The sequence below is a fragment of the Haliotis rubra genome, unplaced genomic scaffold, assembly GCF_003918875.1.
Source record: "Haliotis rubra isolate DU_JTF1 unplaced genomic scaffold, ASM391887v1 Scf1082, whole genome shotgun sequence".
In the NCBI taxonomy this organism is placed as follows: Eukaryota; Metazoa; Mollusca; class Gastropoda; order Lepetellida; family Haliotidae; genus Haliotis; species Haliotis rubra.
Window position 1 is genome coordinate 146,357 of NW_025764984.1, and position 23,419 is coordinate 169,775.

Genomic DNA, 23,419 nt, shown 5'->3' on the forward strand with positions numbered 1-23,419 from the left:
AAAGTTGTTTCACAAACGATCATAGTTTCAAATCACTTATATTGGTTTGTATTACAAGGGAGTAAGCGCAGTAGTTGGAATAGTGAAACAAATGCACGTGCGGTACGTGATGAGCATTAACTTAGACCAACCCTACTTGATCTCGGTGTTTCATTTTATGTGCATACCCCCTTGTAATACAAACCAATAATACCGATTTGAATCTATGATCGTTTGTTAAACAACTTTCATCCCAAGTTGAATAAAATTCTGAGATTTAAATTTTCAAATGGCAAGGTAAAGTTATGAGGATTCGCAATCTTAATTTCACTTTATTTGATTTACTTTTTTGTTTGAAGTGAAATTCATCGGTACGCTTTCACCGCAAACAGACTATAACCATCAGCCAACACAGGCCGGGGTACAGAACACAGGCCGGGGTACAGAACACAGGCCGGGGTACAGAACACAGGCCGGGGCACTGATATATCTGTGGTATATTTTATCACTACATAACTAACCGTCAGCCAACAAATGTTTACTGGCCACAGGGACAGGCAAGGTTGAAGGTTTCGGACACAAATGTTTTGCCTCCCTCCTTCCTTCTCTCCAAGAGAGACAGAGATGGTATTACTGAGGGAGGCTGTTCTTTATGCTGGGAAGGATCAATAGATATTACAGCCTCGGCTCATATTTCTGTGGCTGTTGCAGCCAGCCTGCCATCTCCTGGGTCAGCCACACCTCAGTGTACACATCACTTGGTGCATCTAACATGGATAGCCTAGCCAGCCGTCAGGGGGACAGACTCTACAGCACTGGAAGAGTTTCTCACCATGATGGAATATATACCCAGGAAAAGTCTTCCCCAGACTTGTGTGCTGGTATACAGTCAACACGTCCTGAACAGCTGCAGACGGAGCACATATTCTACTGATCTCAGAAGCAGATCAACGGGGAATACCCAGACCCGAGACTGACGCTCAGTTTCTGAAAATATATAATCTTCTGATAGAAAGAAAAAGGTGGGGGATTCAGAGAAAAAATCTAGACTCGAGTCATTTCAGGCTTTTGTATTACACAAGTGCTGGGTGGGTTGGAAATAATATGATTTGGGGACTGTGAGATGGACTAACTAAAGGCAGACATCTGTCAGATCCATGGACAGCCTACACTGTTGTCCAATGTGACCACTCAACCATGTCAAGGCAAGCTCTGGCCCCACATAGTAACAATGGACTCTCCCGCATGCCTCACTGGCCACACACTGCCACATTGATTGATAATTCAGAAGCTGAAATGAGTCTTGTGAATCACTCGCCTCTGATGCTCTTTATCTCCAGGCAAATAGCAACTGTGGGCACAATCGTTAATGTCACTATTCCGTACTGGTGCATGGGCAGCATGTCTGACTTCATTTAGTGTGACACCTTCTCTATCAGTAGAACAAAGACCAGTGTAGACTTATAGCCAGAACAGAACACATGTTGGGGTACAGAACACAGGTCAGGGTACAGAAAACATGCTGGGGTAGAGAACACAACTAGGGTACAGAACCCAGCCCAGGGTACAGAACCCATGCTGAGGTACAGAACACAGGTCAGGGTACATGGGTGTAGATTAGGAACATGGATAACCCTGCAGTGTGTAGAGTCTGACTTTACATGGGTCTAGATTAGGAACATGGATAAACCTGAAGTGTGTAGACTCTGACTCTAGATGGGTGTAGATTAGGAACATGGATAACCCTGCAGTGTGTAGAGTCTGACTCTACATGGGTGTAGATTAGGAACATGGATAAACCTGAAGTGTGTAGAGTCTGACTCTACATGGGTGTAGAATAGGAACATGGATAAACCTGAAGTGTGTAGAGTCTGACTTAACATGGGTGTAGATTAGGAACATGGATAAACCTGAAGTGTGTAGAGTCTGACTCTACATGGGTGTAGATTAGGAACATGGATAACCCTGCAGTGTGTAGAGTCTGACTTAACATGGGTGTAGATTAGGAACATGGATAACCCTGCAGTGTGTAGAGTCTGACTTAACATGGGTGTAGATTAGGAACATGGATAACCCTGCAGTGTATAGAGTCTGACTTAACATGGGTGTAGATTAGGAACATGGATAACCCTGCAGTGTGTAGAATCTGACTTTACATGGATGTAGATAAGGAGCGTGGATAACCCTGCAGTGTGTAGAATCTGACTTTACATGGATGTAGATAAGGTGCGTGGATAAACCTGCAGTGTGTAGAGTCTGACTCTACATGGGTGTAGATTAGGAACATGGATAACCCTGCAGTGTGTAGAGTCTGACTTAACATGGGTGTAGATTAGGAACATGGATAACCCTGCAGTGTATAGAGTCTGACTTAACATGGGTGTAGATTAGGAACATGGATAACCCTGCAGTGTGTAGAGTCTGACTTAACATGGGTGTAGATTAGGAACATGGATAACCCTGCAGTGTGTAGAGTCTGACTTAACATGGGTGTAGATTAGGAACATGGATAACCCTGCAGTGTGTAGAATCTGACTTTACATGGATGTAGATTAGGAACATGGATAACCCTGCAGTGTGTAGAATCTGACTTTACATGGATGTAGATAAGGAGCGTGGATAACCCTGCAGTGTGTAGAATCTGACTTTACATGGATGTAGATAAGGTGCGTGGATAAACCTGCAGTGTGTAGAGTCTGACTCTACATGGGTGTAGATAAGGAGCGTGGATAAACCTGCAGTGTGTAGAGTCTGACTTTACATGGGTGTAGATTAGGAACATGGATAACCCTGCAGTGTGTAGAATCTGACTTAACATGGATGTAGATAAGGAGCATGGATAACCCTGCAGTGTGTAGAATCTGACTTAACATGGGTGTAGATTAGGAACATGGATAACCCTGCAGTGTGTAGAATCTGACTTTACATGGATGTAGATAAGGAGCGTGGATAACCCTGCAGTGTGTAGAATCTGACTTTACATGGATGTAGATAAGGTGCGTGGATAAACCTGCAGTGTGTAGAGTCTGACTCTACATGGATGTAGATAAGGAGCGTGGATAACCCTGCAGTGTGTAGAGTCTGACTTTACATGGGTGTACATAAGGAGCGTGGATAACCCTGCAGTGTGTAGAATCTGACTTTACATGGGTGTAGATAAGGAGCGTGGATAACCCTGCAGTGTGTAGAATCTGACTTTACATGGGTGTAGATAAGGAGCGTGGATAACCCTGCAGTGTGTAGAGTCTGACTTTACATGGGTGTAGATAAGGAGCGTGGATAACCCTGCAGTGTGTAGAATCTGACTTTACGTGGGTGTAGATAAGGAGCGTGGATAAACCTGCAGTGTGTAGAGTCTGACTTTACATGGATGTAGATAAGGAGCGTGGATAACCCTGCAGTGTGTAGAGTCTGACTTTACATGGGTGTAGATAAGGAGCGTGGATAACCCTGCAGTGTGTAGAATCTGACTTTACATGGGTGTAGATAAGGAGCGTGGATAACCTGCAGTGTGTAGAGTCTGACTTTACATGGGTGTAGATAAGAAGCGTGGATAACCCTGCAGTGTGTAGAATCTGACTTTACATGGGTGTAGATAAGGGCGTGGATAACCCTGCAGTGTGTAGAATCTGACTTTACATGGGTGTAGATAAGGAGGCGTGGATAAAAACCTGCAGTGTGTAGAGTCTGACTTTACATGGGTGTAGATAAGGAGCGTGGATAACCCTGCAGTGTGTAGAGTCTGACTTTACATGGGTGTAGATAAGGCGTGGATAACCCTGCAGTGTGTAGAATCTGACTTTACATGGGTGTAGATAAGGAGCATGGATAACCCTGCAGTGTGTAGAGTCTGACTTTACATGGGTGTAGATAAGGAGCGTGGATAACCCTGCAGTGTGTAGAGTCTGACTTTACATGGGTGTGTAGATAAGGAGCGTGGATAACCCTGCAGTGTGTAGAATCTGACTTTACATGGGTGTAGATAAGGAGCGTGGATAACCCTGCAGTGTGTAGAATCTGACTTTACATGGGTGTAGATAAGGAGCGTGGATAACCCTGCAGTGTGTAGAGTCTGACTTTACATGGGTGTAGATAAGGAGCGTGGATAACCCTGCAGTGTGTAGAGTCTGACTTTACATGGGTGTAGATAAGGAGCGTGGATAAACCTGCAGTGTGTAGAGTCTGACTTTACATGGATGTAGATAAGGAGCGTGGATAACCCTGCAGTGTGTAGAGTCTGACTCTACATGGGTGTAGATAAGGAGCGTGGATAAACCTGCAGTGTGTAGAGTCTGACTTTACATGGGTGTAGATAAGGAGCGTGGATAAACCTGCAGAATGTAGAGTCTGACTTTACATGGGTGTAGATAAGGAGCGTGGATAACCCTGCAGTGTGTAGAATCTGACTTTACATGGATGTAGATAAGGAGCGTGGATAACCCTGCAGTGTGTAGAGTCTGACTTTACATGGGTGTACATAAGGAGCGTGGATAACCCTGCAGTGTGTAGAATCTGACTTTACATGGGTGTAGATAAGGAGCGTGGATAACCCTGCAGTGTGTAGAGTCTGACTTTACATGGGTGTAGATAAGGAGCGTGGATAACCCTGCAGTGTGTAGAGTCTGACTTTACATGGGTGTAGATAAGGAGCGTGGATAAACCTGCAGTGTGTAGAGTCTGACTTTACATGGGTGTAGATTAGGAGAGTGGATAACAGAGAAACACTGGGATGGTCCGTCCCATCTGTCATCAACCAACCTAGGTCTGACAGAAACACCGGGTTGGTCTGTCCCATCCGTCATCAACCAGCCCAGGTCGGACAGAGAAACACTGGGTTGGCCTGTCCCATCTGTCATCAACCAACCTAGGTCTGACAGAAACACCGGGTTGCTCTGTCCCATCCGCCATCAACCAACCTAGGTCTGACAGAGAAACACAGGGTTGGTCTGTCCCATCTGTCATCAACCAACCTAGGTCAGACAGAGAAACACTGGGTTGGTCTGTCCCATCTGTCATCAACCAGCACAGGTCAGACAGAGAAAGACTGGGCTAGTCTGTCCCATCTGTCATCAACCAGCCTAGGTCAGACAAAGAAACACTGGGTTGGTCTGTCCCATCTGTCATCAACCAACCTAGGTCGGACAGAGAAACACTGGGTTGGCCTGTCCCATCTGTCATCAACCAGCCTAGGTCTGACAGAAACACCGGGTTGCTCTGTCCCATCCGTCATCAACCAACCTAGGTCTGACAGAGAAACACAGGGTTGGTCTGTCCCATCTGTCATCAACCAACCTAGGTCAGACAGAGAAACACTGGGTTGGTCTGTCCCATCTGTCATCAACCAACCCAGGTCACACAGATAACATGCACTATGATCTAACCTAGGAGTAGCAATGTCAAATCTGTACAACATTACACAGACCATGTACAAACTTCCACCAAGAAAATATAACACATTTGTGAAAGCAGACCATGAGTGCCCCATTCCTGACACTATTCCTGACCCTATTCCCATGCATGTGCTGTGTAGGCTACTCACAGTGTTCTGTTGAAAGTCGGAGGGTTGTATGATGCACTCTGCTGCACATGCTCCCCATCCACACACTGCACCACTCCCCAGGACGTCCTCACAACTCACTCTGCCAGGTTCATACTGCTATTCTGGGAATTCAGCGCCTAAGAGCTTTGTTTTTTCCAAAGTTTGGCAAAGTGCAGCATTGTGAGGAATCCCTCTATGTAACGGTTGAAGCGCTATACCTACTCTCAGGGGGGACACTAAAGATCTGGGCATGGTGTTGTGATATACCTACTCTCAGGGGGGACACTAAAGATCTGGGCATGGTGTTGTGATATACCTACTCTCAGGGGGGACACTAAAGATCTGGGCATGGTGTTGTGATATACCTACTCAGGGGGACACTGATGATCTAAGTATGGTGTTGTGATATACCTACTTTCAGAGGGGACACTGATGATCTAAGTATGGTGTTGTGATATACCTACTGACAGGAAGACACTGATGATCTAAGTATGGTGTTGTGATATACCTACTCTCAGGGGGGACACTGATGATCTAAGTATGGTGTTGTGATATACCTACTTTCAGGGGACACTGATGATCTAAGTATGGTGTTGTGATATACCTACTGACAGGAAGACACTGATGATCTAAGCATGGTGTTGTGATATACCTACTCTCAGGGGGGACACTGATGATCTAAGTATGGTGTTGTGATATACCTACTGACAGGAAGACACTGATGATCTAAGTATGGTGTTGTGATATACCTACTGACAGGAAGACACTGATGATCTAAGTATGGTGTTGTGATATACCTACTGACAGGAAGACACTGATGATCTAAGTATGGTGTTGTGATATACCTACTGACAGGAAGACACTGATGATCTAAGTATGGTGTTGTGATATACCTACTGACAGGAAGACACTGATGATCTAAGTATGGTGTTGTGATATACCTACTGACAAGAAGACACTGATGATCTAAGTATGGTGTTGTGATATACCTACTCTCAGGGGGGACACTAAAGATCTGGGCATGGTGTTGTGATATACCTACTCTCAGGGGGGACACTAAAGATCTGGGCATGGTGTTGTGATATACCTACTCTCAGGGGGGACACTGATGATCTAAGTATGGTGTTGTGATATACCTACTCTCAGGGGGGACACTGATGATCTAAGTATGGTGTTGTGATATACCTACTGACAGGAAGACACTGATGATCTAAGTATGGTGTTGTGATATACCTACTGACAGGAAGACACTGATGATCAAGTCATGGTTTTGTGATATACCTACTGACAGGGGACACTGATGATCTGGGCATGGTATTGTGATATACCTAATGACAGGGGACACTGATGATCTGGGCATGGTGTTGTGATATACCTACTGACAGGAAGACACTGATGATCAAGGCATGGTTTTGTGATATACCTACTGACAGGGGACACTGATGATCTGGGCATTGCATTGTGATATACCTAATGACAGGGGACACTGATGATCTGGGCATGGTGTTGTGATATACCTACTGACAGGGGACACTGATTATATCGGTATGGTATTGTGATATACCTACTGACAGGGGACACTGGTGATATGGGCATGGTTTTGTGATATACCTACTGACAGGGGACACTGGTGATCTGGGCATGGCGTTGTGTTGGGGTTTGTACTGTGTGAGGTCGTGATGGGTGTGTAAGTGAAGTGGGGGGTGGGGTGTCCTTTCATGGGAGTTTGCAGTGGGTGTTGGGAGGGTGGGGAGGGAGGGTATGTGTGTGAAGTGTTTTTATGGATGTCAACTTCTTTATTATGAGGTAAAGCTATAGAGATACAAATGGTAGCAAGAACAAAATAATTAGCACTGACACTGTAATAAGTACAGACAGCAATACACAATAAAGCAATAAGTCCCAGGCACTAGGCAGGTGGGTTCCTTGGTTGCAATTCATGGCTGGCTGGTGTCTCCAGATGTCAATGGCTTCTTGCAGTATTCTTTGTCGCCAGTTGTTGTTGGTAGTCAGGACTTTGGTGGCTTCCCACATGATGTGATGATCCTGGTTCTTGAGGATGTGTTCAGAGATGGCAGATTTCAAGTCTAGTTTTTTGACAGAGGACATGTGTTTTTTGAGCTGAGTGTTGACACAATGTCGGTGCTAATTATTTTGTTCTAGCTTCCATTTGTATATCCATTTCACTTCTAAACACCATTCAAAGATGTGATATGTGTGTTTCTTTTGTACAGGTTGAAATGATTCATGGCTGCCATAGTAACAAAACATCAAACACGTACCTTCTTCCACACCGGAGTCCTCAGTCTGGAAGAAATACTGTACCACAAAACATCAAACACGTACCTTCTTCCACACCGGAGTCCTCAGTCTGGAAGAAATACTGTACCACAAAACATCAAACACGTACCTTCTTCCACACGGAGTCCTCAGTCTGGAAGAAATACTGTACCACAAAACATCAAACACGCACCTTCTTCCACACCGGAGTCCCGGGTCTGGAAGAAATACTGTACCACAAAACATCAACACGCATTACCTTCTTCCACACGGAGTCCTCAGTCTGGAAGAAATACTGTACCACAAAACATCAAACACGCACCTTCTTCCACACCGAGTCCTCAGTCTGGAAGAAATACTGTACCACAAAACATCAAACACATACCTTCTTCCACACCGGAGTCCTCAGTCTGGAAGAAATACTGTACCACAAAACATCAAACGTACCTTCTTCCACACGGAGTCCTGGGTCTGGAAGAAATACTGTACCACAAAACATCAAACACGTACCTTCTTCCACACCGGAGTCCTCGGTCTGGAAGAAATACTGTACCACAAAACATCAAACACGTACCTTCTTCCACATTGGAGTCCTCGGTCTGGAAGAAATACTGTACCACAAAACATCAAACACATACCTTCTTCCACACCGGAGTCCTCGGTCTGGAAGAAATACTGTACCACAAAACATCAAACACGTACCTTCTTCCACACCGGAGTCCTCAGTCTGGAAGAAATACTGTACCACAAAACATCAAACACATACCTTCTTCCACACCAGAGTCCTCGGTCTGGAAGAAATACTGTACCACAAAACATCAAACCGTGCCTTCTTCCACACCGAGGTCCTCGGTCTGGAAGAAATACTGTACCACAAAACATCAAACCGCGTGCCTTCTTCCACACCGAGTCCTCGGTCTGGAAGAAATACTGTACCACAAAACATCAAACCATGCCTTCTTCCCATTTGAGTCCTCGGTCTGGAAGAAATACTGTACCACAAAACATCAAACACCTACCTTCTTCCACACCGGAGTCCTCCGTCTGGAAGAAATACTGTACCACAAAACATCAAACACATACCTTCTTCCACACCGGAGTCCTCGGTCTGGAAGAAATACTGTACCACAAAACATCAAACACGTACCTTCTTCCACACCGGAGTCCTCGGTCTGGAAGAAATACTGTACCACAAAACATCAAACACGTACCTTCTTCCACACCGGAGTCCTCGGTCTGGAAGAAATACTGTACCACAAAACATCAAACACGTACCTTCTTCCACATTGGAGTCCTCGGTCTGGAAGAAATACTGTACCACAAAACATCAAACGACACCTTCTTCCACACCGAGTCCTCCGTCTGGAAGAAATACTGTACCACAAAACATCAAACGCATACCTTCTTCCACACCGAGTCCTCGGTCTGGAAGAAATACTGTACCACAAAACATCAACACGCATCTTCTTCCACACCGGAGTCCTCAGTCTGGAAGAAATACTGTACCACAAAACATCAAACATCGTGCCTTCTTCCACACCGAGTCCTCGGTCTGGAAGAAATACTGTACCACAAAACATCAAACACGTATCTTCTTCCACACGGAGTCCTCGGTCTGGAAGAAATACTGTACCACAAAACATCAAACACGCATCTTCTTCCACACGGAGTCCTCGGACTGGAAGAAATACTGTACCACAAAACATCAAACACGCACCTTCTTCCACACACGAGTCCTCAGTCTGGAAGAAATACTGTACCACAAAACATCAAACACGTACCTTCTTCCACACCGGGTCCTCGGTCTGGAAGAAATACTGTACCACAAAACATCAAACACGTATCTTCTTCCACACGAGTCCTCGGTCTGGAAGAAATACTGTACCACAAAACATCAAACCACGCATCTTCTTCCACACCGGAGTCCTCGGTCTGGAAGAAATACTGTACCACAAAACATCAAACCACGTACCTTCTTCCACACCGGAGTCCTCGGTCTGGAAGAAATACTGTACCACAAAACATCAAACGACGCACCTTCTTCCACACCGGAGTCCTCGGTCTGGAAGAAATACTGTACCACAAAACATCAAACACGCACCTTCTTCCACACCGGAGTCCTCGGACTGGAAGAAATACTGTACCACAAAACATCAAACCGCATTACCTTCTTCCACACCGGAGTCCTCGGTCTGGAAGAAATACTGTACCACAAAACATCAAACGACGTACCTTCTTCCACACCGGAGTCCTCGGTCTGGAAGAAATACTGTACCACAAAACATCAAACGTACCTTCTTCCACACCGGAGTCCTCGGTCTGGAAGAAATACTGTACCACAAAACATCAAACACGTACCTTCTTCCACACCGAGTCCTCGGTCTGGAAGAAATACTGTACCACAAAACATCAACACGTACCTTCTTCCACACCGGAGTCCTCGGTCTGGAAGAAATACTGTACCACAAAACATCAAACCGCATCTTCTTCCACACCGGAGTCCTCGGTCTGGAAGAAATACTGTACCACAAAACATCAAACCGCATTACCTTCTTCCACACCGGAGTCCTCGGTCTGGAAGAAATACTGTACCACAAAACATCAAACACGTACCTTCTTCCACACCGGAGTCCTCGGTCTGGAAGAAATACTGTACCACAAAACATCAAACACGTACCTTCTTCCACACCGGAGTCCTCGGTCTGGAAGAAATACTGTACCACAAAACATCAAACACGTACCTTCTTCCACACCGGAGTCCTCGGTCTGGAAGAAATACTGTACCACAAAACATCAAACACGTACCTTCTTCCACACCGGAGTCCTCGGTCTGGAAGAAATACTGTACCACAAAACATCAAACACGTATCTTCTTCCACACCGAGTCCTCGGTCTGGAAGAAATACTGTACCACAAAACATCAAACACCTACCTTCTTCCACACCGGAGTCCTCGGTCTGGAAGAAATACTGTACCACAAAACATCAAACACGTACCTTCTTCCACACCGGAGTCCTCGGTCTGGAAGAAATACTGTACCACAAAACATCAAACACGTACCTTCTTCCACACCGGAGTCCTCGGTCTGGAAGAAATACTGTACCACAAAACATCAAACACGTACCTTCTTCCACACCGGAGTCCTCAGTCTGGAAGAAATACTGTACCACAAAACATCAAACACGTACCTTCTTCCACACCGGAGTCCTCGGTCTGGAAGAAATACTGTACCACAAAACATCAAACACGTACCTTCTTCCACACCGGAGTCCTCGGTCTGGAAGAAATACTGTACCACAAAACATCAACACGTACCTTCTTCCACACCGGAGTCCTCAGTCTGGAAGAAATACTGTACCACAAAACATCAACACGCGTATTCTTCTTCACACGGAGTCCTCGGTCTGGAAGAAATACTGTACCACAAAACATCAAACACGCACCTTCTTCCACACGAGTCCTCAGTCTGGAAGAAATACTGTACCACAAAACATCAAACACGTACCTTCTTCCACACCGGAGTCCTCGGTCTGGAAGAAATACTGTACCACAAAACATCAAACACGTACCTTCTTCCACACCGGAGTCCTCGGTCTGGAAGAAATACTGTACCACAAAACATCAAACACGCACCTTCTTCCACACCGAGTCCTCGGACTGGAAGAAATACTGTACCACAAAACATCAAACACGCATTACCTTCTTCCACACGGAGTCCTCAGTCTGGAAGAAATACTGTACCACAAAACATCAAACACGCACCTTCTTCCACACCGAGTCCTCGGTCTGGAAGAAATACTGTACCACAAAACATCAAACACGTACCTTCTTCCACACCGGAGTCCTCGGTCTGGAAGAAATACTGTACCACAAAACATCAAACACGTACCTTCTTCCACACCGGAGTCCTCGGTCTGGAAGAAATACTGTACCACAAAACATCAAACACGTACCTTCTTCCACACCGGAGTCCTCAGTCTGGAAGAAATACTGTACCACAAAACATCAAACACGTACCTTCTTCCACACCGGAGTCCTCGGTCTGGAAGAAATACTGTACCACAAAACATCAAACACGTACCTTCTTCCACATTGGAGTCCTTGGTCTGGAAGAAATACTGTACCACAAAACATCAAACACGTACCTTCTTCCACACCAGAGTCCTCAGTCCGAGAGAAACTCTCGCTGTTGATGCTCGTCTGGTCGAGAAAGTCCACTTTGACCCCAGATGTGCAGTCCATATACACATCATCGTCAGTGGAGCTCTCTGTCACAGGGTGGTGCAAACGGGCGTATATAGGCATCGCCAACTTCCTTTCAGGAAGGTGCAGCACCTCTGTGCCAGTCCGAACTTCACATTCATATATATCCAGCATCTCATCCAATGCTTCAAGGGACTTGCTGGCCTCTCGCTGTCTGAAAACCAGTGTACAAGCTATACCAGCAGCATAAAAATGTACAAGCTATACCAGCAACATGACACCGTACAAGCTATACCAGCAACATGACACCATACAAACTATACCAGCAACATGACAGTGTACAAGCTATACCAGCAACATCACAGTGTAGAAGCTATACCAGCAACATGACAGTGTACAAGCTATACCAGCAACATGACAGTGTACAAGCTATACCCGCAACATGACAACGTACAAGCTATACCAGCAACATGACAGTGCACAAGCTATGCCAGCAACATGACAACATACAAGCTATACCAGCAACATGACAGTGTACAAGCTATACCAACAAGACAAGCTATACGCTTAAATGCAAGCTTGATTAAATTTAATATTATCCCTGATGACAAAACTTAACGATTCCCTCTGTTCTGTCAATGCCTTCAATCCCCTTTATTAAGTAGATACAGTTTTCTGTCATGTTGAGCGTGTTTCATTTAATGAACTGTGCATCAGTCAACCATGATTGACTCCGGTCCATACAGTTGCTTCTGAAGCCCCAACAAGGATGTGTGACAACACACAACCATGATTGACTCCAGTCCATACAGTTGCTTCTGAAGCCCAGAATCCCCAGAATCCCAAACAAGGATGTGTGACAACACACAACCATGATTCACTCCAGTCCATACAGTAGCTTCTGAAGCCCAGAATCCCCAGAATCCCAAACAAGGATGTGTGACAACACACAACCATGATTCACTCCAGTCCATACAGTAGCTTCTGAAGCCCAGAATCCCCAGAATCCCAAACAAGGATGTGTGACAACACACAACCATGATTCACTCCAGTCCATACAGTAGCTTCTGAAGCCCAGAATCCCCAGAATCCCAAACAAGGATGTGTGACAACACACAACCATCATTTCAATATAGGACAAACTTTATGGATAACAACTTCTTTTTATGGGTGAGTGCGACGTTTCGATACAGATTCTTGTACCGTTGTCACTGACTGAGTCACCGCCCACAGATGTATCCTTGACTGACTAAGTCACCGCCCCCAGATGTATCCTTGACTGACTGACTGACTGAGTCACCGCCCCCAGATGTATCCTTGACTGACTGACTGACTGACTGACTGGACTGACTGACTGAGTCACCGCCCACAGATGTATCCTTGACTGACTGACTGACTGACTGACTGACTGACTGACTCACTGACTGACTGACTGACTGACTGACTGAGTCACCACCCACAGATGTATCCTTTACTGACTGACTGACTGAGTCACCACCCCCAGATGTATCCTTGAACATATATCAACTTGTTGTTAATCATAAACTAATCCATAAGCAAACAGCTCCCTGTCAGTAGTTTTTCGTTTGCGATTTCAAGTAGCCCATGGAAAAGGCATAAAAATGTGCCCTTTAAAAAGAGTGACTCCAAACATCGAATCATTGTCACCCAAACCATTGTTTAGACATCGATGGGTCAGAAAAGCATAAATTTGGAAGAATCTGCTTGCATTTCTCTATGCCGCGGCTAAATGATAATGAAAGATGAAGAGCCATTGGAATGCTTGAAACTGGAACACCCCAGTGCAACGTTGTACAGCAGTTTAACATGCCGGACGTGTCCATTTCAAGATTCCTCTTGCACCGCACTGATGGCCAAACCCGAGTTTACCGGTGACGTAGTGAGCGTTATGTTAGGAACTGTCTCCTTGACGCTGACCGTTTTGGTGGCGGTGGAGTGATGGTTTGGGTGGGATAACGAGTGCTGGATGTTCACCTTTGTTTGTCATTAATGGAAATTTAATGGGTCTCAGATATAGAGACCAAAATTGTTAATCCACCTGTTTCTCCAGCAGAATGGTCCAGGAATGATCCTCAAGCAGGACAATGCCAGACCGTTCGTCGCCAGGGTGGTTCAGCAATTCCTATCGCAGCACAATGTTAACATCATTCCTTTGCCGACTAAATCCCCAGATGTGTCCCTTATCGCACATGTCTGGGAGAGGAGATTGCGACGTTGGCCTAATCCCCCACTCACGCTTCAGGAACTCTTCCAGGTGCTTCCACAGATATGGAATGCCATTCCACAAGACGTCATGTGATGTTTGATTGGCTCTGTATGGTGCAGGTGTCAAACATGCATCAATACTCATGGTGGGCACACACGTTATTGACTGTGTGAATTTCATTTTGACCGTTCTCTCACAGTGACCTTATTAGCATGTGTCTTCCAGAATAGTTTACAATGTGCCATTTGCAATATTATTGTGGAATGATGTCTCATCATGAAAATATCAGTTGTTAATTCACATATCTAAGTTCAAGTCAATCACAATAACTTTGAGTATGTATAGAGATCCTCAAGTTCTCAGTCTGGGAAAGTGTATTTCACAAAGAATAACACACAGCTACTGAGCTGCAGTGTAAAGTCATCCAATTTGCAGATATGGAAACACAAATTATGACATTTCAGAAATTGAACATTACCAACAATGATAATAATTCTAAGAATACTGTATCTAACACTTGATTGCCTTTCCTTGAAGCTTGTTTCTGAATCCACAGATTTAGCTCCAATTAAAATTTAAAAGTCCCAGGATTTGTTTTGTATTTTCTCTCTATTGGTCCTCTAAGCATTATCCGCTGGAGTTATAGCCTCTATCGGAAGCATGGCAAGACTGGTTGACCTCTAATGATGTCGTGATGACACAACTTCTGGTCTATATCTAATCAATTGTGAAAAGGAGTTGCATCCCTGACTGGATATTGTTATGAGTGATGAAACATATTTTGCAAATATAATGTACAGGTTTAGATAGTGATGAGTATACTTGGTGTAATTAGTTTTAGCTTGGGGTGAGGGGCCTTCGCTTGAGCGAGAAATTGTTATGTAACTAGTGGTACAGCTTGGGGTTTGATGAATTCAGCTTTGGTCAGTTAATTGAATGTGGCCAGCCAGCTTATAGGGAGAAGCTCGGTGATTTTGATCTAGTTGGGATGTTTCTTGAGGACGGGATTTTTGCCACTTGTGGTTGTACCTATAATGTGAATTCACAAACTTGCACCCATGTCGGGACTGTGTCAAATATGGAAACTAGGAAATCATGGTGTACAGGAAGGATTTAAAAATGAGGTGACTATGCCATATTGCTTTGCCCATAATATATCTCAGACAATTCCCTCTTCACTTTCCACATTTGTAAATTGGTAACCTGTATCAGCCTTTTGTTAGGATAGAATAAATAAATCTTCCTCAATTAGTCAGATTGTTGTGTGATCCATTTTCATTGTTACGGGTGAATTGGTGTCATATACCCCTTTATCATACCTTCACTCGTAACAATATAACACACTCCTTTCTTAACTGTCTAGCATGTAAAGCATTAGATTCACGTTAAGCAGCAAGAAGTATTTCCTCATGACAGCCAGCCTCAGATCTCACTTGGAATGGTAATTCATCCTCAGTTGTGCCTGTTGTCCAGGCAGTTGTCAGATCTCAGGATGCCAATCTGAGATAAACATCAAATCAGCAGGAGAAATGACTTCCCTATCAACACCTCAGAACGGTGGACTCTTTCCCTGGCTTGTTCCAGCTGTCTTGGTGGAGGTCAACCCCCAGAACTGTGAGCTCTGTCTGGCCTGTTCCAGCTGTCTTGGAGGAGGTCAACCCCCAGAACTGTGAGCTCTGTCTGGCTTGTTCCAGCTGTCTTGGAGGAGGTCAACCCCCAGAACTGTGAGCTCTGTCTGGCTTGTTCCAGCTGTCTTGGAGGAGGTCAACCCCCAGAACTGTGAGCTCTGTCTGGCTTGTTCCAGCTGTCTTGGAGGAGGTCAACCCCCAGAACTGTGAGCTCTGTCTGGCTTGTTCCAGCTGACTTGGAGGATGTCAACCCCCAGAACTGTGAGCTCTGTCTGGCTTGTTCCAGCTGTCTTGGAGGAGGTCAACCCCCAGAACTGTGAGCTCTGTCTGGTTTGTTCCAGCTGTCTTGGAGGATGTCAACACCCCAGAACTGTGAGCTCTGTCTGGCTTGTTCCGGCTGTCTTGGAGGATGTCAACACCCCAGAACTGTGAGCTCTGTCTGGCTTGTTCCGGCTGCCTTGGAGGATGTCAACACCCCAGAACTGTGAGCTCTGTCTGGCTTGTTCCGGCTGCCTTGGAGGATGTCAACACCCCAGAACTGTGAGCTCTGTCTGGCTTGTTCCGGCTGCCTTGGAGGATGTCAACCCCCAGAACTGTGAGCTCTGTCTGGCTTGTTCCGGCTGCCTTGGAGGATGTCAACACCCCAGAACTCTGCGCTCTGTCCGGTTTCTCCCGGCTGTCTAGGAGGATGTCAACCCCAGAACTGTGAGCTCTGTCTGGCCTGTTCCAGCTGTCTTGGAGGAGGTCAACACCCCAGAACTGTGAGCTCTGTCTGGCTTGTTCCGGCTGCCTTGGAGGATGTCAACACCCCAGAACTCTACGCTCTGTCCGGTTTCTCCCGGCTGTCTAGGAGGATGTCAACCCCCAGAACTGTGAGCTCTGTCTGGCCTGTTCCAGCTGTCTAGGAGGATGTCAACCCCCAGAACTGTGAGCTCTGTCTGGCTTGTTCCGGCTGTCTTGGAGGAGGTCAACACCCCAGAACTGTGAGCTCTGTCTGGCTTGTTCCAGCTGACTTGGAGGAGGTCAACACCCCAGAACTGTGAGCTCTGTCTGGCTTGTTCCAGCTGACTTGGAGGAGGTCAACACCCCAGAACTGTGAGCTCTGTCTGGCTTGTTCCAGCTGACTTGGAGGAGGTCAACACCCAGAACTGTGAGCTCTGTCTGGCTTGTTCCAGCTGACTTGGAGGAGGTCAACACCCCAGAACTGTGAGCTCTGTCTGGCTTGTTCCAGCTGTCTTGAGGATGTCAACACCCCAGAACTGTGAGCTCTGTCTGGCTTGTTCCAGCTGTCTTGGAGGAGGTCAACACCCCAGAACTGTGAGCTCTTTCTGGCTTGTTCCAGCTGACTTGGAGGAGGTCAACACCCCAGAACTGTGAGCTCTTTCTGGCTTGTTCCAGCCTGTTCCAGCTGTCTAGGCTGAGGTCAACACACCATATATATATATGTATAATATAATGCTTTTAAATAGTTGAGAGACTTGTTTGAAGATTGTGACTGTGTTTTGACGAAAATATTTTTGATAAATCAGTTGAAACCTTATAAACATGTTTGGAAAATCTTATGTGTTATCTGGGTTACATTGGGCCGCTGTCGGCCCAGCACCGTTCAACGATGCCGATATTAGCCGACGGTGCTGACTATCAGCCGACGTCAGGCCGATGATGACATGCTACCTGGGACTTGACTGCCTAAAAGGTGATTCTAAATGATTGATGTTTTCCTTCTTCCTACTGGTCTTCCAGGTGCTGTCTGGAGAAGTTGTGTTCCTAGTGGTCTTCCAGGTGCTGTCTGGAGAAGTTGTGTTCCTAGTGGTCTTCCAGGTGCTGTCTGGAGAAGTTGTGTTCCTAGTGGTCTTCCAGGTGCTGTCTGGAGAAGTTGTCTTCCTAGTGGTCTTCCAGGTGCTGTCTGGAGAAGTTGTGTTCCTAGTGGTCTTCCAGGTGCTGTCTGGAGAAGTTGTGTTCCTAGTGGTCTTCCAGGTGCTGTCTGGAGAAGTTGTGTTCCTAGTGGTCTTCCAGGTGCTGTCTGGAGAAGTTGTGTTCCTAGTGGTCTTCCAGGCACTGTCTGGAGAAGTTGTGTTCCTAGTGGTCTTCCAGGTGCTGTCTGGAGAAGTTGTGTTCCTAGTGGTCTTCCAGGTGCTGTCTGGAGAAGTTGTGTTCCTAGTGGTCTTCCAGGTGCTGTCTGGAGAAGTTGTGTTCCTAGTGGTCTTCCAGGCACTGTCTGGAGAAGTTGTCTTCCTAGTGGTCTTCCAGGTGCTGTCTGGAGAAGTTGTGTTCCTAGTGGTCTTCCAGGTGCTGTCTGGAGAAGTTGTGTTCCTAGTGGTCTTCCAGGTGCTGTCTGGAGAAGTTGTGTTCCTAGTGGTCTTCCAGGCACTGTCTGGAGAAGTTGTGTTCCTAGTGGTCTTCCAGGTGCTGTCTGGAGAAGTTGTCTTCCTAGTGGTCTTCCAGGTGATGTCTGGAGAAGTTGTGTTCCTAGTGGTCTTCCAGGCACTGTCTGGAGAAGTTGTCTTCCTAGTGGTCTTCCAGGTGCTGTCTGGAGAAGTTGTGTTCCTAGTGGTCTTCCAGGTGCTGTCTGGAGAAGTTGTCTTCCTAGTGGTCTTCCAGGTGCTGTCTGGAGAAGTTGTGTTCCTAGTGGTCTTCCAGGCACTGTCTGGAGAAGTTGTGTTCCTAGTGGTCTTCCAGGTGCTGTCTGGAGAAGTTGTGTTCCTAGTGGTCTTCCAGGTGCTGTCTGGAGAAGTTGTCTTCCTAGTGGTCTTCCAGGTGCTGTCTGGAGAAGTTGTCTTCCTAGTGGTCTTCCAGGTGCTGTCTGGAGAAGTTGTGTTCCTAGTGGTCTTCCAGGCCCTGTCTGGAGAAGTTGTGTTCCTAGTGGTCTTCCTAGTGGTCTTCCAGGCACTATCAGGAGAAGTTGTGTTCCTAGTGGTCTTCCGGGCGCTGTCTGGAGAAGTTGTGTTCCTAGTGGTCTTCCAGGCACTGTCTGGAGAAGTTGTGTTCCTAGTGGTCTTCCAGGTGCTGTCTGGAGAAGTTGTGTTCCTAGTGGTCTTCCTAGTGGTCTTCCAGGCACTATCAGGAGAAGTTGTGTTCCTAGTGGTCTTCCGGGTGCTGTCTGGAGAAGTTGTGTTCCTAGTGGTCTTCCAGGCACTGTCTGGAGAAGTTGTGTTCCTAGTGGTCTTCCAGGTGCTGTCTGGAGAAGTTGTCTTCCTAGTGGTCTTCCAGGTGCTGTCTGGAGAAGTTGTCTTCCTAGTGGTCTTCCAGGTGCTGTCTGGAGAAGTTGTGTTCCTAGTGGTCTTCCAGGCGCTGTCTGGAGAAGTTGTGTTCCTAGTGGTCTTCAAGGCGCTGTCTGAAGAAGTTGTCTTCCTAGTGGTCTTCCAGGCACTGTCTGGAGAAGTTGTCTTCCTAGTGGTCTTCCGGGCGCTGTCTGGAGAAGTTGTCTTCCTAGTGGTCTTCCAGGTGCTGTCTGGAGAAGTTGTGTTCCTAGTGGTCTTCCAGGTGCTGTCTGGAGAAGTTGTGTTCCTAGTGGTCTTCCAGGTGCTGTCTGGAGAAGTTCTGTTCCTACTGGTCTTCCAGGTGCTGTCTGCAGAAGTTGTGTTCCTAGTGGTCTTCCAGGTGCTGTCTGGAGAAGTTGTGTTCCTAGTGGTCTTCCAGGCGCTGTCTGGAGAAGTTGCGTTCCTAGTGGTCTTCCAGGCACTGTCTGGAGAAGTTGTGTTCCTAGTGGTCTTCCAGGTGCTGTCTGGAGAAGTTGTGTTCCTAGTGGTCTTCCAGGTGCTGTCTGGAGAAGTTGTCTTCCTAGTGGTCTTCCAGGTGCTGTCTGGAGAAGTTGTCTTCCTAGTGGTCTTCCAGGTGCTGTCTGGAGAAGTTGTGTTCCTAGTGGTCTTCCAGGCCCTGTCTGGAGAAGTTGTGTTCCTAGTGGTCTTCCTAGTGGTCTTCCAGGCACTATCAGGAGAAGTTGTGTTCCTAGTGGTCTTCCAGGCGCTGTCTGGAGAAGTTGTCTTCCTAGTGGTCTTCCAGGTGCTGTCTGGAGAAGTTGTGTTCCTAGTGGTCTTCCAGGTGCTGTCTGGAGAAGTTGTCTTCCTAGTGGTTGCTGTCTGGAGAAGTGGTCTTCCAGGTGCTGTCTGGAGAAGTTGTGTTCCTAGTGGTCTTCCAGGTGCTGTCTGGAGAAGTTGTGTTCCTAGTGGTCTTCCAGGCACTGTCTGGAGAAGTTCTGTTCCTACTGGTCTTCCAGGTGCTGTCTGCAGAAGTTGTGTTCCTAGTGGTCTTCCAGGCGCTGTCTGGAGAAGTTGCGTTCCTAGTGGTCTTCCAGGCACTGTCTGGAGAAGTTGTGTTCCTAGTGGTCTTCCAGGTGCTGTCTGGAGAAGTTGTGTTCCTAGTGGTCTTCCAGGTGCTGTCTGGAGAAGTTGTCTTCCTAGTGGTCTTCCAGGCGCTGTCTGGAGAAGTTGTGTTCCTAGTGGTCTTCCAGGTGCTGTCTGGAGAAGTTGTGTTCCTAGTGGTCTTCCTAGAGGTCTTCCAGGTGCTGTCTGGAGAACTTGTGTTCCTTATGGAATTGTGGGAAATTTTCCTGTGGCTCACATGCACTCATGTATTTACTTGTTCCCAGAAGCCATTTTGTAAAATATTCAAAGGTTTGACTGTTTTCTCCTAAAGTTACTTATCCTTCATCACTAAGTGGGTCTACTCAGGGTCTCAGACAGCTGGGAATGTGTAGATATACCATGCTTCTTTGTTTCCCGATGTTGGACACATCAGCCCTTATCACCTGCTGCCTTGGAGAAGTATGCTTTGGCCATAAAGAAAGGGCAGGAGAATAAGATGGCCATGAAGCACCAGCACTTCAGTTACAGAATCTGAAACCATTTCCGATAATCAGTTGGACTCAGGGGAGCTTGGTCTCCTCCCTGTCCCATCTGATCAATTGGACACAACTCATCAGTAACAGTGAAACAAAGTTTGACATGGAAGAGACCTTGTCTGCAGCATTGAAGCTGTTTGTCAATCTTCTAAAAGGATAAGCAGGTGGGAGCTCTATTGCCATCACAGAAGAGACCAAGCATTGATCTTCCATGGAATAGGCCCCCAAGTGATGGTGAGATATATATTAAGTTAACAACATTCAAGGTCTAAACTATTGGTTTGTTTTTGGGAACATGCCGCCATCTGGTAAAGTGGCCAATGGTGAAGGCAGTAACTGACAAGCTAAACTAGCAAGACAGTTCACACTCTTGAACAGAGGCCACTATTACCAGCTGCATTTGTCAATCTCATCTGAGACACGGAAATCTGTAAATTATTCAAATGTCTTTTTCAAAGTTATTCATGAAGAAATAAATGTTACCGCGGGAAAGGACGTTGGAATGACGTCACACGTTCACGTCATATTTTCGCACCCGCCATCTTAGTAGAAGTTTATTGAGGACGGTACAACGATGTCATTGTGCAGCAACAAATGGAACTCGGGATCATCGATCTGACCTCGGTTGCGGTAAGTTAACTTTACAGTCACTACCCGGTTGTTGTTATGTTTATGTACATTTTGATATTCCCGGGACTCAGGCAGTTGAATTTGTAGATTAATCACTGGAAGTGATAGATTTATTGAGGATTACATCAAATAATCCAGGAGCTGTGAATCAGTAAATGTAAGTGCATCTGTTAAATATCATTGTCTATATACTTATTGGTGACGTTTTGGCTTTAGATTGCAAAAATTGGATTTGTACCTGCACCAAGCCTCTGACCAACAAGAGTGGTGGGGTTGTCGTTGCTATTCAGCGTGATTTGAAACTATTACCAAATTAGGCATTCAAGGGTTTCCATTATTTTCCATTGTGTGCTGGTGTCCATCAAACACTTGCATATACATAGGTGCTGGAAGACTTCATTAACTGATTATTGTCTCTTGATTTGACTTAATACACTTACTATACATTTTTTTTCTTTATTTCAGAAAAATGGATAAAGTCGAAACGCAAAGAAGAAGATTCTGAAATAATCTCGAAAAGTGGACTTTTTAATAAAGAGTGTTGATTATATGTCTGCCATTCTTTTTTATGTTCCTTGTAATGAGTAACAATGTCTTTTTTCGATAGACATTTAACCTTATTGTTAACGGTTAGTGTTTTACTGTAAAGTTAAAACCATATCTTGACAGAAAATGTTATTACAACGTTTCCTGAGATATATACATGCACATGGATAAAACGTTTTTAGAAGCCTTTTTGGTGGTTACTGAATTTTATAACCAAACGTTCATAGAACACACTGTTTCTGGAACCATACAAATGCATATGAACAAATCGTTTTAAAAACATGATATGTTTAGGGGATGTTTCTTCACATCTCTATATATGTTTTGATACACATATACAATAGTATTCGTTTATAAATTGTGGCACATGCTATCAAATATGTATTCACCGTGGACAAGTGAAGTGAGCAACTAAACTAACGGGTAAAAGAAAACGATACCAAGTCGAAATCACTGATATTACAAAACGACTAACCACCATTGTGTAAAAGGAAAGTGAATTTTAATAACCGGTGTACGGGCATGTGTATGCACATGCATGTTACCCATACACCTGTTATCAAAATTCACTTTCCTTTACAATGGTTTGTCGTTTTTGTAATATCAGTGAATTCGACTTTTAATCATTGCTTTCGTTAGGTTATTATTGCAGTGCCTATAAAGTGACGACGTTGGGCCGATGCAGTGTAAATAAAGTATGCCGAGGCTGAGCCAATGTAGGGCCGATGCAGGCCCGATGAAGTTTGCCAACGTCGGGCCGATAATGCACATGACGTCGGGCCGATGTTGGGCCGATGATGGCATGCTACCTGGGGTGTTACAGGAAGTATTTACTGGAGACATGCTTGTTTGGGAGGATTCACCTTAGTCCATTACTAAACCCTGATCATGCCACACACTGTCACCTGGAACTGTGTTGTCATGTCAACTGTGTAATACCTGACTCTATACTTACAATCGTGTTGTTGTGCCCTGTCGGTGAGTATCATGGTCCATCTCATCTCTCAGCCAATCAGAAAGTCTGGACTGGTGTCGCACGACCTCTGCCATGAAGTCGGTTATCTGGTCAGTTTCCACTTTCACCTGCTTCAAGGATTGTCTTCTCTGTCTCCGGGCCGTGAACCCTCGCATAGCTAAGACAAGTAACAGAGGAACTTGTAACAGCCAGCATAACTACATTCAAGACATGATCTATCAAACAAACATTAACGAACACGCCATAGCTGTGACGAGTAACAGACGAACTTGTAACATCCAGCATGGCTACATTCAAGACATGATCTATTAAACAAACATTAACCAACACGCCATAGCTGTGACGAGGAAGATGTTACAACCACATAGCCAGGTGTTAGATAAACATGTTACAACCACATAGCCAGGTGTTAGATAAACATGTTACAACCACATAGCCAGGTGTTAGATAAGCATGTTACAACCACATAGCCAGGTGTTAGATAAACATGTTACAACCACATAGCCAGGTGTTAGATAAGCATGTTACAACCACATAGCCAGGTGTTAGATAAGCATGTTACAACCACAAA

General features: G+C 45.6%; 1 protein-coding gene across 2 annotated transcripts in view; it reads right to left on the reverse strand.

The window, feature by feature from the left end:
• The window catches only part of LOC124281868 (unconventional myosin-XVI-like), a 186,430-nt gene that overhangs the window by 58,482 nt on the left and 104,529 nt on the right, over positions 1-23,419 (reverse strand). For both annotated transcript variants that reach the window (XM_046717894.1, XM_046717886.1), the window contains 2 exons: positions 22,828-23,005; positions 11,944-12,215 (listed from right to left, as the gene is read on the reverse strand). In XM_046717894.1, coding sequence (XP_046573850.1) covers positions 11,944-12,215; positions 22,828-23,005 — 450 coding nt within the window. The remainder of the gene's footprint in view (positions 1-11,943; positions 12,216-22,827; positions 23,006-23,419) is intronic.